At 29.9% G+C, this 18,004-nt stretch overlaps 1 protein-coding gene across 1 annotated transcript; it reads left to right on the top strand.

The window, feature by feature from the left end:
• Nucleotides 1-6,451: 6,451 nt before the first annotated feature.
• LOC134704777 (BTB/POZ domain-containing protein 6-B-like) lies at nt 6,452-7,690 on the top strand. The gene has a single exon (XM_063563581.1). The coding sequence runs from the start codon at nt 6,452-6,454 to the stop codon at nt 7,688-7,690; it is 1,239 nt and encodes a 412-aa protein (XP_063419651.1).
• Nucleotides 7,691-18,004: the final 10,314 nt, after the last annotated feature.

Here is an 18,004-nt window from a genome sequence, read left to right as displayed (position 1 = left end):
TACTTGAATTTAATTATCACCAATCTGCTACAATTGTAATCAGTAGAGCAAATTGCATCATTTGACTGTTATATCGTAGCTAAAATCTTTATTTCCCATGCAATTACAAAATGTTACTACCGTTCCATATGTACGTGCATATGTGTTAACTGTTAGTTATCAAAACTCATGGTGTAACAGTTTATTGTGACACTTTTATAAGTAGTGATTGCATCTTTTCATTTAGTATTTATTCAAAGACTTTTATTTGAGAATTAATTTGATTTGAAACAATTTGATGTAGTAGTAGTGTGATTTTTAGCATACATGAATTTGCCTCTTATATTGTTCTTTCTAGTTTGAAGTTATGCATCTATTCTATCATGTGGATTTGAGTATATTGCAAAGAAGGTAAGACAGTTTTCATATATTGAAAGTATTATTTTTTTTTAAATTTAAGCCTGATAGTGAAGAAAGAGTTAATTACTTAAGGTAAATTGTTCTTTTACCCGTGTACAATGAATTTATATAGTTCTTTCATTTTTATCGACACAATCGGATGGTTAAAACCTTCTTGACTTAAAATATTACAGAGTCTGCATGACAAATAAGAAAATATTTTTGTCTTTTATAGATATCAAATTTAGAAAAAGGTATAGGTCACTCCTTAACTGTTTTCCTTTTAAAGTTTTAAGCATTAATGGAAAATAAAAAAATTGAAAGCATTCGAATTTTTTTTATCTACGATTCATTAATCTTTGAATTAAAAGCGAAGGAGAAAACGGAAAAAATATAACAACTGACAAAAGCTGTAGAGACAAACCTCTTAGAGCAATGCATATTTAACGCTTTCGTTATTGCTTACCTGAATTACCTGTAAAATGGCGCAAATGAAGTTTTTTATTTTTGGATAGAAATAAAGGTATACCTTTGAACCTCATGTCTCAATAACATTTGTATATGATATTAAAATTTCTAAAAACATTGATGGAAAATAAAATCAACAAAGACACATGCATCAATGAATATAGCTCATAATTTAGAAGCACACTTGTAATTTGCTTTAATTTTGAAATAAGAATCTATTAATTTAAAACTTCGAATATATCAAATTAATAACGTTTACAATATGGTTCTTAACCTTTTAGATCTAGATTTTTATTTTTGGATAGAAATGAAGGTATACCTTTAAACCTCATGTTTCAATTACATTTGTATATGATATTAAAATTTCTAAAAACATTAATGGAAAATAAAAATCATCAAAGACAAATGCATCAATGAATATAGCTCATAATTAAGAAGCACAATTGTAATTTGCTTTCAATTTTGAAATAAAAATATATTAATTTAAAACCTCCGAATATATCGAATTAATAAAGTTTAAAATATGGTTCTTAACCTTTTAGATCTAGATTTTTATTTTTAGATAGAAATAAAGGTATACCTTTAATAGACCTCATGTTTCAATAACATTGGTATATGATATTAAAATTTCTAAAAACATTAATGGAAAATAAAATCAACAAAGACAAATGCATCAATGAATATAGCTCATAATTTAGAAGCACAATTGTAATTTGCTTTCAATTTTGAAATAAAAATATATTAATTTAAAACCTCCGAATATATCGAATTAATAAAGTTTAAAATATGGTTCTTAACCTTTTAGGTTTAGATTTTTATTTTTGGATAGAAATAAAGGTATACCTTTGAACCTCATGTTTCAATTACATTTGTATATGATATTAAAATTTCTAAAAACATAAATGGAAAATAAAATCATCAAAGACAAATGCATCAATGAATATAGCTCATAATTTAGAAGCACAATTGTAATTTGCTTTAATTTTGAAATAAGAATATATCAATTTAAAACTTCGAATATATCAAATTAATAAAGTTTAAAATATGGTTCTTAACCTTTTAGGTTTAGATTTTTATTTTTGGATAGAAATAAAGGTATACCTTTGAACCTCAATAACATTTGTATATGATATTAAAATTTCTAAAAACATTAATGGAAAATAAAATCAACAAAGACACATGCATCAATGAATATAGCTCATAATTTAGAAGCACAATTGTAATTTGCTTTAATTTTGAAATAAGAATATATTAATTTAAAACTTCGAATATATCGAATTAATAAAGTTTAAAATATGGTTCTTAACCTTTTAGATCTAGATTTTTATTTTTGGATAGAAATAAAGGTATACCTTTAATAGACCTCATGTTTCAATAACATTGGTATATGATATTAAAATTTCTAAAAACATTAATGGAAAATAAAATCAACAAAGACACATGCATCAATGAATATAGCTCATAATTTAGAAGCAAATTTGTAATTTGCTTTCAATTTTGAAATAAAAATATATTAATTTAAAACCTCCGAATATATCGAATTAATAAAGTTTAAAATATGGTTCTTAACCTTTTAGATCTAGATTTTTATTTTTGGATAGAAATAAAGGTATACCTTTAATAGACCTCATGTTTCAATAACATTGGTATATGATATTAAAATTTCTAAAAACATTAATGGAAAATAAAATCAAAAAGACAAATGCATCAATGAATATAGCTCATAATTTAGAAGCACAATTGTAATTTGCTTTCAATTTTGAAATAAAAATATATTAATTTAAAACCTCCGAATATATCGAATTAATAAAGTTTAAAATATGGTTCTTAACCTTTTAGGTTTAGATTTTTATTTTTGGATAGAAATAAAGGTATACCTTTGAACCTCATGTTTCAATTACATTTGTATATGATATTAAAATTTCTAAAAACATAAATGGAAAATAAAATCAACAAAGACAAATGCATCAATGAATATAGCTCATAATTTAGAAGCACAATTGTAATTTGCTTTAATTTTGAAATAAGAATATATCAATTTAAAACTTCGAATATATCAAATTAATAAAGTTTAAAATATGGTTCTTAACCTTTTAGGTTTAGATTTTTATTTTTGGATAGAAATAAAGGTATACCTTTGAACCTCAATAACATTTGTATATGATATTAAAATTTCTAAAAACATTAATGGAAAATAAAATCAACAAAGACACATGCATCAATGAATATAGCTCATAATTTAGAAGCACAATTGTAATTTGCATTCAATTTTGAAATAAAAATATATTAATTCAAAACCTCCGAATATATCAAATTAATAAAGTTTAAAATATGGTTCTTAACCTTTTAGATCTAGATTTTTATTTTTGGATAGAAATAAAGGTATACCTTTGATAGACCTCATGTATCAATAACATTGGTATATGATATTAAAATTTCTAAAAACATTAATGGAAAATAAAATCAAAAAGACAAATGCATCAATGAATATAGCTCATAATTTAGAAGCACAATTGTAATTTGCTTTCAATTTTGAAATAAAAATATATTAATTTAAAACCTCCGAATATATCGAATTAATAAAGTTTAAAATATGGTTCTTAACCTTTTAGGTTTAGATTTTTATTTTTGGATAGAAATAAAGGTATACCTTTGAACCTCATGTTTCAATTACATTTAAAATTTCTAAAAACATTAATGGAAAATAAAATCAAAAAGACAAATGCATCAATGAATATAGCTCATAATTTAGAAGCACAATTGTAATTTGCTTTCAATTTTGAAATAAGAATATATTAATTTAAAACATTCGAATATATCTAATTAATAACGTTTACAATATGGTTCTTAATCGTTTAGATTTAGATTTTCATTTTTGGATAGAAATAAAGTTATACCTTTGAACCCCATGTTTCAATTACATTTGTATATGATATTAAAATTTCTAAAAACATTAATAAAAAAATAAAATCAACAAAGACAAATGCATCAATGAATATAGCTCATAATTTAGAAGCACAATTGTAATTTGTTTCAAATTTAGAAGAATATATTAATTTAAAACCTTCGAAGATATCAGATTTATAACGTTTACAATATGGTTCTTAACCTTTTAGATTTAAATTTTCATTTTTGGAAAGAAAAAAAGTTATACCTTTAAACCCCATAAATGCAAAAATGGTTCCGTATTAATTATTCTTCAATTAATCATATATCACCATATCACAGACAAAATTCGTCAATGAATCAATGAATATGTTATATAATTTAGAAGCACAATAGTAATGTGCTTTCAATTTTGAAAAAAAAGAATAAAATCTTAAACCTTTAAATATGTGAAATGAATAAAGTTTTAAACCTTGTTCTCAACCATTTAGATTTGAGTTTTAATTTTGAAAGAAATAAGACAAACAAAACAAAAAATAAAGCACAAGGGTTATACGCTGTCAATTAAAAAAAAAAATATTTTCAAACAATGAATAGATATGAACTGGATGAAGTTTCAAATCTTTTGAATTTCAATTTAGACATTTATATTTCGAAATAATGGTAAACATTAATATTTGAAATTCCCCCTAAATTACATTGGTGTACAAATGTATGCCATTGACACTATTCCTGTTTTATCTAATATTGTTGCTCTTTTAAGAACCAAAAAAAACCACGATACAATAAAAGTGTACATTGTATTACGTGTATGTATATGCCACGCAGAAAGGATTATATACAATACTTACAGGTTGAATGGGATATAAGACATAGACAGTTGAAAAAAATAAAATGACAAAAATACTGAACTCGGAGGAAAATCAATTCGGAAAGTCCATAATCACATGGCAAAATCAAATAACAAAACGCATCAAAAACGAATGGACAAGAACTGTCATATTCCTGACTTGGTACAAGCATTTTCAAATGTAGAAAATGATGGATTAAACCTGGTTCTAAGCGCTAACCCTCTCACTTTAATAACAGTCTCGTCAAATTCCGTTATATTTACATTGATGCGTTGAATATGCAGACACAATAAAGAAAATAGTCAAAATATGGGTACATCAGTCATCATCGTATAACAATTTTAAAAGGAACTTTTTAACAAAACACATAGACATCTACTATCTACGAACACATTGATTGAACAAAAAGGCATACATGTATATGTGATAATCATGATTATCTTATTAATGTGACATGATAATTTCTGAAATAAACCTTGGCAATGCAATGATATATATAACGCAATTCCGAGCCCCAATGACATGTGGTTCATATTTTAAGTTTGCAGGTTTAATAGAAAATGTATAACACTATCAATCTTTTATCACAACCACCTGCAGTAGACTGATTTATGCGGTCATATTGACCCTTAAAAAACATGCGGGTCATTACGCATCGACCCAAAGCTAAATACAATAAAAGAAAGATATTAATTAACGAACTTACTGTCTTCTTCGTAGTCTTCTTTCAAAAACAAACTTCTACAACACAAACGAATGACCAGTAGTAGTTTTCCCGGAACACAATGAAGCTTTGAATGTTATTAACTGATGACTTGTAAGGAACTGACCATTTTTACCATTACGAGGTCTTAAATCATATCAACATTTTACCATTAAAGACTTCTTAACACTCTGATCAAAGAAGAGAGATTAAGCTTACCTAAGGGGCCCCTATGCATTGAATAACAGGTTAATAATATTGCCCATAAAATTTCATTTCGTCCAAGATCTCTTATTTTATGGTATAATAAATTCTAATTAGTAATCATCAGTTCTTAGATTAACACGGCTATGAAATAAGTACAGAGACATAGTTTCAAAAGATAATTTAAAATTGCATTTGTGATTATTGTATTTTGGAGGCTCTTTTCAACCGAGTAATACATTTGTCATTATTTGTAAAATAAAGAATACAATAGCTTAACTGCTTTAAATATATTTTTAATTTACTGCTATGAAAAAGGATATTAGTATTTTCTGTTGTTGAAAAACATTACTTTTAGTTTTTTTTTAAATAGATAGAAATACAAAAGCATCTTGTGCCTAACCCTTAAAACTAAGACATTTCACAAATCTTAAGATACATTCAGATTGTGTCTTATAATTACACATATGAGAAAATATGTATTAGATACGTCTATGTTCACATTTACCCGATTTCACAAAGAAGATAAGATAAGATCAACTTTAATTTCGAATAGGCATTGTAAGAAAATTGATTTTTATCATACAATTGCAATAGACTATACCAGAGACTTATAATACGTCTCTGACAAATACACAAGAAACTAAAAATAAAAACAAATTGAAAAAATTATGAAATATAAAAATTGAGATACAAAGATCGGTGCAACTAAGGAGTGTCTATTTTTCTTTCACAATTATCTTTAACAGAAGCACTTAAAAACCTCAATGTTCCATGGTTAAAAGAATATCATTATGCAACATCAAAACGCTCATGTTGGTTCATTTCGGTATTTTATGCCTCTGATGAAAAACCATGCGAGATCTTATGGTTGGGATAAGATATATTCTAATTATTTTTTATACTATGAGTTTATTTGAACCGAAAAATTATTTCATTGTTTTATATATTGTAGACAAAGATGAGCAACCTAGCCTTGAAATTAAAAGACGCATTTCGAGAGCAATTGTTTTGCGATGTAAGACTTACACTACAGAACGGAATCGTTTTAAAATGTCATTCAGTTGTGCTACTTATAAACTCAGATTTTTTCCAAGGCAGATTGAGTGGAAGGTGGGACCAGAACACGACAATTGACTGTACAACATTTCCATCTGATATTATGACAATACTTATTAAATATTTGTATGGCATTAACCCAAGTTTAAATATAGATGTAATACCAGATATACTACAAGCATGTGACTATTATGCCTTCAATGAACTAAAACTTAAATGTATTACATACATTGATGAAAACATAAGTAGGGAAACTGTGTTTAGTATTTTAGCTTTAAGCGAAGAATTTACTTTAACCAATATTTCTACCAAGTGTCTGAATTTCATCGACACTGAAGTTGAAAATTTACTTCTGAATTTTCCAGATGGATTTTATGATTTACCGATTAGCATTGTTCTTAAAATAATAACTCGTGACAATCTACAAATACACGAACAATTCCTGTTTGACTGTCTTATTATATATGAAGAAAAGTACAAGAAAGATGATATTTGGAAACAGATTAAATATCACGTTAGATATCTATCTATGTCCTTGGAATATTTTGTTTGTAAGGTAGTTCAGAGAAATATTTTACCTGCTGGTGTTACCAACAAAATTTTACTGTATTTATCATCAAATGATAATGTCGATTTTTCTGGTTGTAGCATAATTTCTTATCCAAGGAACGTAGATTCGGAAGGTGATATCTACGTAAAACGTTTTTTTGGAAAAAGTTCTGATTCATCATGGGAACCGGACACATTAGTAGATGATCGTCTTACTTTTTCTGTGAGCAGAAACATTAAACTGAAATCTGTAATACTGTATGGCAGTCCGAATGAATCATTTATATATTCACTGTCTATCTACGAACAAAACGGTGATCTAATCCAGAATTGTAAAACAAGGGTTTTGTTCCAAACAACTGTTTTCCCAATTGTATTTCCAAGGAAAATATCTCTAAGACCAGATACAAAGTATACTTTGGTTGCAATTAAAACTGGACCAGCAAGTTACAGTGGCGTTGGAGGAGTTGGTAGCTGTAGGGTCCAAGTCCCTTCTGGAGAACGCCTTGCAGTTAAATTTGAAAACTCTTTAGGGCTATCAACCATCGCAAAAGGCCAGTTTAATGGCCTTGTGTTTTTAGAAATTATGTGAATGGTCTGTAAACAAACGATGAAGGGAATGAGATTTCTTGTGTCAATTATACATTATCTTTCGTTATTTTTTTTAATACTAGTATACATTTTTTTGTATGAAGATATTCCATGGATTTATATAAAAAAAACATGTGTAGACTTGTTAAATTTATGTTTCTATAAATAATTCACTGATGTAAATTTCTAGAAAATATATATCACAATGACCTATATACTTGGGCAGCAACCATTTGATTTTTTTAATTTTTTTTTTGGGGGGGGGGGTGGAGGGTGGCTATGGATTTTTTTTAAAGTTTGTTTCCAGTTTTGGGAGGAAAAAAAATATTTGTTTTCGACCCTTTGATTCACCCTCAGCTGCCACTATTTGTTATCCCTCAGCTGCCACTATTTGTTATGCTTAAATTGAAAGACAAAAATTGTTTTCGGCTTGTCGCCAAAAAATAGATTGTCTTTCGCCGAAGTCGAAAAAAAAAATTTGTCCAGAAGAAAAAAATCCATAGCCCATATGGCGTCATACTATCTAATTAAACAATCATGAATACTCGACTTTCATTATCAGATTATTGTTTAGTTACAAAATCAAATACAGAATTATACAAATAAACTTTTTTTTTCTTTTAGACTATCCAGTGATAAATTTAAAAAAAATCGTTTAACTGTATCTGCAGTAAAATACCCTTACACACATTATCTCTTAAACCAAGTGTTAAAGTATTATAGGTGTACTATACCTTTGTAATATGTCTATAATTATAATATTTGTGTATTAATAGATTGATTATATTTTAGTATTGTCATTATTAGCGTAGATTTGCAAATTTCATGTATGTGCTTATCCCAAGTCATTTTACATATTTAATTTTGTCCATTTTTGGTAAATAAATTAGGGCGTTAGTTTTCCTGTTTAAATTGTTTTACAATGTCATTTTATGGCTGACTATGTGGTATCGGCTTTGCTCATTGCTGAAGGCCGTTAGGAGACTTATAGTTGTTTATTTATATGTCATTTGGTCTCTTTTGGATAGTTGTCTCATTGGCAATCATACCACATTTTTTTTTTATATTCACAATGTTTCTAATTTTCAGCATTTAGTAGCAGTTACCGTTTTTTTTATAAAATGACCTGCAAAGATGATAGGCTATTATTATTAGCTATAAGTAATGCACTTATCTATCATTCATAATTTTTGTTCATTTTCCAAGCATTTTTCATTTAACATCTCCAACCTCAACTCACCTTAAAACATTCACGCACGGGCTGGTCCATTGCCACATATGGGTCGTCAGACGAAGCTTCGCTTTGACATTCTTTTCTAAGCTTTGTTCTTCAAGGTGAGGTTTGTGGCTTGTCAGCCGGTGTACTTTTCACGAAAGAATCGCTTTCTGACAAAGTCCCGTTGCTAAATTATTCTTCAGATAGTTGAGAGATTTTCCGGTCAAAGGCCAAACAATTTCATGTGTTTTGTATATTTAGTACAGAAAATACACTTTCATTTTTTAAGTGTAATATTCATAATAAAAATATTATATTTACACTGTATTTGTTTACTATTATTAATTAATTTATTTATTAATGAAATGCACGGTTCCGTGAACAAACTTTATTATTGAATCTATAGTCTGATGACACTACACTGAGATAACATTCACCAGCCAGGAACCTTTAACACATTTTACCTCAACATTTGTAACAGTTACAGATGTTAAAGTTTTATTTATCGATTAATTAGTTTGATTAGAGTATAGTTGATTGGTTGTTGGTGTACTTCCACTTGGAAATAGTTTATGCATATATACGACGGGAAAAACAAACAATATTTTTCGAAACAGAATTTCGTCTATCAGTTTTACACAAGCACAAACAGGAAAAACTAGTATATAAAATCTATATATACTTTGTATTGTATAGCTATAACATTCAACTTATTTGTATTGGATTTGCACAAATGCCCCCTCGAAATAGATAAATAGGTAAATTTTCAAGCAGGTTGAAAAACTTGTTCTCGAAGGTATCCTAAGATTCGTCCTAAGTCATAGATAAGTCCGATTTTAGGATGGACTTAGGATCGACTTAGGACACTCTTAAGTTGTGTCTCGAAGCTCTCTCAGACGAATCTTATGTTAGGACGTCCTAAACATTTCCTAAGTCGAAATTTTAAATCTTTAAAGTTATTTTTTGATAAAACATTTATTAATGACGAAAATTTTTAACAAAATTGTTTACGAATTTTATAATTACATGTACAGAATTAAATGCATAATTGCCAATGTTATTATATAAAAAAGGATTGTTATTTAAACTTGAAAACAATTTGTTTTGAAATGAGAATTAAATTTATTGTGTAATCATATCGTGAAACACGAAGTTCAAAGTTTAAAATCATGCACAATTTCTTTATATACGAGTTAATAACCGATGGTGCGTTTCATTTCATGTTCGTTTTCACGTAAAATAATGAGCAAAAAGCGAAATCCAAACATTATTACACTAGAATGAAGATAGGATGCTCTTAAGACACCTTATTGGGTGTCCTAAAGTTAGGACGAAAAATGAGATATATCAAAAGTTAAGAGAGCTTCGAGAACTCGACTTAGGACAAAGACTTGCCATAAGATAGACTTAGGACACGTCCTAATCCTAAGATAGCTTCGAGAACACCACCCCAGGTGTGTCGCTCAATTCAAAGTTGACACATGTTTGTTTGGATATTTATAAAAAACACATAAAACTATACTAGTTCATGCAGTATTGTCCCTTTTATTTTTATTCTCATGATGTTACTAGCACCTTAGAATAGTTTTATACACACTTTTAAAAATACCCACATAAACGTGTGCAAGATAAGCATCACACATGATAATCATATTTTTTTATATCAATTAAAAAATATGAAGATATGATTGTCAATGAGACAACTCTCCCCAAGAGACCAAATGACACATATCGTATGACTTTCAACAATTAGCAAAACCTATACTGCATAGTTAGTTATAAAAAAAATAAGGTTTCGCAATGACATGTCAAAACAATTCAACGGAAATGATTTGGGACCACAAACAGAATGTCGCAGGTTAAACTAGTTTTAAAGCACCGACCCTCACATAATTTGGGACAGTGGTGTAACAGTACAAATTATGAACACAATAAAAATCAGTTGAAAAGTGCTCGACTCATCAGTCGATACAAAGCAAAAACACAGATCGTACGTGACAAGTAGATATAGGAAGATGTGGTACACATTCAAACAAAAAAACATAAAATACAGATCTTAGAGACCTAGTTCTCGCAGTTAATGATATTTAGTTCCGCAAAAGCCAATAAAAAGTAATAAAACAAATCATGCACCTAAGACTTTATTGACCTATAAGGCAATATGGCTCCGTCTTAAGGTTTAGTAAGAATGTGGAAATTGGTTATTTCTGCTTCACAGCTGAGGACGTGGCATATTTTTGTCGATGGGTCGCTGTCTCGCACATCTCCATTGATAACCAACAAAATACGCACATCATCTGTTTGTTATGTTTGTCGTTGGGTTACTGTCCCATTGACGCATACATATTGAGTTTAATAATATACTAGTAAAGATTTACGTAGTACCGACGTCCATGGCACAGTAGCGAGAGAGAAAAGAAGAAAAAAAAAGCTTTTATTGTTGTTCTTCAATTCATAGCAACAGTAAGACACAATTTGTTTAATAAAAGTGTCAACCTTGTGACTGTGTAAAACTCAACACGAAGGATAATGACAAGGTTATTTGTAAAGGGGTCATTGGCTGGTCAAGCAAAAAAAACAACAATGCATATATGAATACGCAAACTTTCTTGATACTGGCTATATTGGTAGTGAATCATTGATTATTACCCCATAAGCATAAGGATTGCCACAACCGTTTTGATATATATATATAAAAAATCAAAGGTAAACAGAACTTTACAAATGTATGCTTATAAGAAATACCTATCACCGCACTCAGTACGGAAATATTTTATCTGGGAAACGGGAGATAATCCAAAACATGTTCTCTTGGAAAAATGACTTCTGGTACAAAATAATGGTTATGTCAAATATAAATATATATATATATATGTTCCGGACCATATGAATATTTGGACCATACGCATCTAACTCCCAAAAAAGGTTCATATTGTGGTTCGCGGTATACATATATCGCTCGTACAGTAAAAAAAGATAGTTGTTGTCGTTTGTTGATGTGGTTCATAAGTGTTTCTCGTTTCTCGTTTTTTTTTATATAGATTAGACCGTTGGTTTTCTCGTTTGAATGGTTTTACACTAGTAATTTTTTGGGGCCCTTTATAGCTTGCTGTTCGGTGTGAGCCAATGCTCCGTGTTGAAGACCGTACCTTGACCTATAATGGTTTACTTTTATTAATTGTGACTTCTATGGAGAGTTGTCTCATTGGCATTCATACCACATCTTCCATAAATCTAATAACAGAAAATTCCATAGACATCTTTATACTCGCCAAATATACTACTTTGTTTAACTTAGTAGTATTGATAGACAAATTCATACTCTTGAAACTGTCCCATGCATATGACATTATAGGTGTTGTCTTGGAAACATCTAACATGTAATTGGTCATTTTTTGTATTCATGTGATTGCTGAGGGAACATATGATATTTAAGTTTGTTCCCACATCACAATTCATTAAGTTGACATCTACACGTGAATTATATTAACAGGACGAGCCATTCAAGCATTTTGAGGCATTATATTTTTTCCCCATATCACAATTTAAAACATGATATCAATAATATCCGTATGAGGGTGTGAATACGGTTTACAAAATAGAGAATAATATGCAAATAATATAGAAATGAGAATAATTGGCGCCAGATACAAAAGAAATGAGAATAGTGGAGTGCTAGAAAATAAAACGAATAATGGTATGGTAAATCATGAAGAATAGAAAAGGATAGAGAGAAAAAAAGTCGAAAAAATTAAAGAAAACAAGTATGAAGACTCTAATCCAAACACTCATGTACACTTCATTTAAAAAAAAAATTATCATTGCAAGAACTAATGTAGTTTATAAAATAATCAGGGCCGGCTGCATTCTTGCAATGTTCCATTTTGGAATGTATCGTTACGTACTTGAATGAATTGAATGTTAAAAATCCATTCAGACATTATAACTTATAAAATATTTCAATAAGTCAGTTCACATTTTTCGCGAAGTCTGTCAAGAACTTTCACGGAATCGGTTCATAAGTTTAAGGTAGTCGGAATTAAACATTCGCGGAATCGGTCAACAACTTTCACGGAGTCGTTCCAAAACGCGAAGTCGGTCAACAACTTTCACGGAATCGGTTCATAACTTTCACGGAGTCGGTATAAAACATTCGCGGAATCGGTCAACAACTTTCACGGAGTCGGTCCAAAACTTTCGCGGAGTCGGCACAAACGTTCACGGGATTCGGTAATCTTACACGGCCGTACAAGTACTGTATTATTACACTGTAAAACTAGCACGGAGTCGGGGGTCCCGTATGGCTTTCCATAGTCTTTTGTAGACGAAACGCTCGACGTCTGGTGCAAATTTGAAATTTTAATCCTATTATCTATGATGAGTTTATTTATAACCAAATGTCGAAGCAACTGCTGGTGGATTTTTATTCCCCGATGGTATCACCAGCCCAGAAGTCAGCAATTGTGTTGACATAAAATATCATTGATATGGTCATAATTATAAATTCATTGTCTACAATTTTTTTATTTTTTTGTATATACTAAGTCTTTTCTACGTCAGGAATTGATTACCTTAGCTGTATACTAGTATTGCAAAACCTTTAGCAATTTTGTGGTCCTCACTGCTCCTCATTTTCATACTTTGTGATTTTTTAACATTTATTGATTCGAGCGCCCCTGGTGAGTCTTTTGTAGACAAAACGCGCATTTTGTACAAATACAAAATAATAATCCTGGTATCTATGATGAGTTTATTTGCAAAGGCATAACACTAAGCGATGTCATTTAAAGTATATAACAGTTTCAATAGGTTTGTCCTTTAAGTTATTTCCCAGTCAAAAACGTTAGTCCCAAATTAATTGCACTTGCAGCCATGACTTGAGAGCACCAAATGAACAAACTAAAAACCTTGATGTGGATTCTAAAGCAAAGTTGTATCAAATAGTATAAATAGTCTTGCTTTATTCATGTAGCAGGGTCATGCTCTCAGTATAAGACAGCAGAGTTTCAAGGTTTTTTTTTTGTAAAATGATTATAGAGTTGAGAACTTGGGATGCTTTTAAAAAGGCATATTAGTCGTCTTTCCTTCATTGGAATGATGTTGCTTTTGTATTGATGCCTTATTAACGTTATTTCAAATTATACTAATTGTTTATCTACTGATCACCGCCTCAATTGCCGCTGCGTTATAGGATTCGTCTAGTAAATACAAAATGAAATCATGGTGTTTGGTAGCTAAGGGTACATCCAATCGCTTGTATGTTTTCAATAGAGTGAGAAAGGCATTTACAAATCAATTGAGAAAATACATACGACTTAAGATCACTGTCCTGTTTCAACAATAATGATGCAGGACTTTCTGTTAACTTAGCCATGATCTGTGTTGGCTGTGAAAGTTTGTGAATAAGAATTTATGCTTATTTATGAAGTAGGAAAACAAAACAAAAAGAAATTAATATGTATATCATATTTATAAGAAGACCGGATCGTATGTCTTGTCTAGCGAATGAGCTTGAATTAATACATAACAAAAAATAACAGAAACATCAAAAATCTGTCAAAAACATTTTTCAGATCTTCACAAGACGTGTCAAAAAGCATTTATAACTTTTATTTTATCCATTACGACTCATTTGTTTTGGGGTTTCATACTTATTGTACTCAGTGCAAAACTGTAAAAAAGAAGCCTCACTTTGAAATCATGCTATTATTATTTAGGTATAAGCAAATTAAAGTCATAAGAAACGAGTGACCGGAGAAAAATTATGTTCTTCCAATTCTTGAACCAATGGATACATACATCATAAATTTAGTCTTCTGTGCACGAATTTATCATTTTTTTCGTGTAAATTTCGTATAATCGTCAATTTTTTTTTCAATCGGTCAGTGTTGTTGTGAAAATATGGCAGGTAATTAAAGTTCGTGTTTTGAAGCCGAAGTTTAACGATGGTCACCTGTTTGTCAACAATCGACAAAAAATAAACAAAAAAGTATGGAAAGAGAGCACGTGTTTAACATGTGTATTCAGATAATAGTTTATTTTAAGGACGCCCATGCATATTGTGATCACCGGAGTTTTACGAGATGGGTTACACTGAGGTCACTTTGCATACGGAAAATATGTCGGGGAATTGGTTGCTGGAAGCAAGCAATTAAAATAAAGTAAACTTCTTCTAAATATGAATAAATTAAAGAATTTTCTTCAGAAAAAAGTATATGTACATAAGTTTTATAATGAAAACTATCCATTGAGTTATAAAAAACATATGCATTATTTGTTTTTGATTTGAGGTTTCTTATGACTTTAAGGTTTAAAACCAAAAAAGTGTAATTGTTACCTATCTACAATTAACATAAAAAAAAAAACAAAAAAAAACAACAAATACAGAACTTCTGTAGGAAAACCAAACAAGAAGTTATAGCTTACTCTTGTCAACCTCTCATCTTGTGTGGCTATATACTGGATTCAGTGTCAAGCAAAAGTGGACGGTTTCTTTTTAGAATCATATTCAAAACAGTGTGGATGTGGTCATTGATTGACGACCTAAATTATCCCATTGACTGGGACAGAATTTGTAAACGTTTGTATGTAACGACCGCTGCTCACGGTGTACTCGTTAAAGACACTTAAACTTTTTTTGTTTTGAATATAATTCTATTTTGTTTCCAGTTTTCTAATTGCTCTGGTTGAATGATTTATTTTTTCCTTGGAAACATGCTGTTTCATCTTTTCTGCTTCTTCTGTTTCAATTATGGGATACAAGATACAATCTTTCTCATGGGTTTTCTTTCTTTCTGGTCTATTGCGGACTTAATTTTCTTTATTTTGTCTATTCTCTCGAATAAACAGTGTTGTACAGTCAAGCATAATCTTTAAAATCTTCAACAAATACATATCAGTAACAGCACTTTCAACAGCTCCCGTTAACTCCCAATTAGAACAAACATTAAGTATACCTGTAAGATACCTGTAAGATAGTTGTGGGGCTCATATGGAAGGATCCTATCATTTTTAGCCCACCATATGTTTGTACACTTTCAAAACTGATACAATCATCAATCCTGCATGATTTGGTGCAATATTTCACACAATTAAAAAGATATATATATAGAAAACTATTTGTGTCCTCATTAATTACTTAACTGATACATGACTGACTCCCAATCACGGTCTATACTAATTTTAAAGGCTTCCACAGTTTTAGATGAAATAACTGCAACTGGTAGGTTATTCCAATCATTAATAATACGTTGTGAGAAATGTCTTAATCGAAAAGAAGTGTTACATCTAGGTTTTGCCAATTTCTAATTATGCCCACGGGTATTTGTACTGATGACAGTAAAAAAAAATTCATAAGATATATCTTCGATTCCTTTTAATATTTTAAACGCTTTTACTTCGCCTTCTATGAGTTAGGGAAGGAAGTTTAAGTACTTTTAATCTGTCTTCATAGCTTAAATGTCGTATATCAGGAATTAATTTAGTTGCTCTCATTTGCACTTTTTCTACAGCATTAATATCTTTCTTTAAATGCGGATACCATATTGTATTTCCATATTCCACATGTGGTCGTACCAACGCAACAAAATGTATATTGATCTTTAAAGTTAAAAGTTCGGTTAATCAGCCCAAGTATACTATAGGCTTTATTTATTTTACTTGATATATGTTGTGAAAATTTAAGATAATTTTGAAAAAGAATTCCTAGATCCTTTTCTTGTTCATCTTGAGTGATATCAATATTGTTCATGGATTATTTCTTCCATAGTGGATTTGTTTACATTTGTTCACATTAAATTTCATGTCCCATAACTTGGACCAATTGTAGAGTGCGTCTACATCATTCTGTAAGACATCAGATTTAGAAGTAGGTGCATAAATTTTGGTATCGTCTGCGAATTTTTTTACTATAGACTTCACAACATCTAGTAAATTATTTGTGCATATAATAAAAAAGAACAGGTCCTAGTACGCTGCCTTGGGGCACTCCACTTATTACATTTTGCCACTCAGATTTTTCCCCTTTCACCGCAACTTGTTGTCGACGTTCAGTTAAAAAGTCATTTATCCATTCTAATATAGATCCACGAATACCGTATGAATAGTTTCTTTAATAATCTTTTATGTGACACTTTATCGAAAGCTTTGGCAAAATCGAGATATAATGTGTCCCAGGATATATTATTATCCATATATAATGACCAGTCTTCCATGACATCAAGTAATTGTAATATACATAATCTTCCAGAGCGAAAACCAAACTGTGAGTCTGATAACAAATTATTGGTTATTATTTAAAAGATCAATTATTTCCTTCCGTATAACCTTTTCCAAATTTTTGCAAACAATTGAAGTTAGACTGACCGGTCTGTAATTTCCCGCATCCAGTTTACTACCTTTATTCTTAAAAAGTGGGGTAACTCTAGCATCTTTCCATTCTTTTGGAATTTTTCCAGTGTCAATGGACTTTTGAAATATCAAAGTCAAAGGTTTTGAAAATGCATTTGCCATACTCTTTACTATTAACGGATGAATATTATCTGGACCCGTAGACTTACTTCCATTTAATAAAAGTAGATATTTTTCAAGTGTGTCTTGATTGATCACAAAGTGGTCTAAAGATAATTTAAAATTTCTCTCTTCAATATTAGGTATATTATTTGGATTTTCAGCAGTAAATACACTGGTAAAAAAGTCATTTAATACAGTCGCTTTTTCCTTGTCGGAAGTAGTTAAGTTCCCATTTGGTTTCTATCTGTATGTTATCTGTTTTTGTTTCATCTGTAGTTTCTTTGCATTCTTCATATCCAACTCTGATGGTTTCAGTAGATCTTTGTTGATAACACTCTTATCCAGTGGATATATTCCATTTTTTTTTTTAAAATGCGGACTGGAAGGTTTTCTTCAGATAATGCTTTTTGGTATGCTTAGCAGGCTGGTTCACAAAAGTTGCATTTGGTTATGCCTGAGGAGATTTGAGACAAATACGTTACAACTACCCATAACATCCAACATTCAAAGGTCATTTGTAATATATGTGAGGTATGAGCTGCTAAGACGTGAATGATGATGTGTTCTTGTGCCCATTTAACTATATCA

Source organism: Mytilus trossulus, chromosome 1 (genome assembly GCF_036588685.1).
Source record: "Mytilus trossulus isolate FHL-02 chromosome 1, PNRI_Mtr1.1.1.hap1, whole genome shotgun sequence".
Classification (NCBI taxonomy): domain Eukaryota; kingdom Metazoa; phylum Mollusca; class Bivalvia; order Mytilida; family Mytilidae; genus Mytilus; species Mytilus trossulus.
The sequence above is the reverse complement of the archived record's forward strand: the minus strand, read 5'-3'. Positions and strand labels throughout refer to the sequence as shown.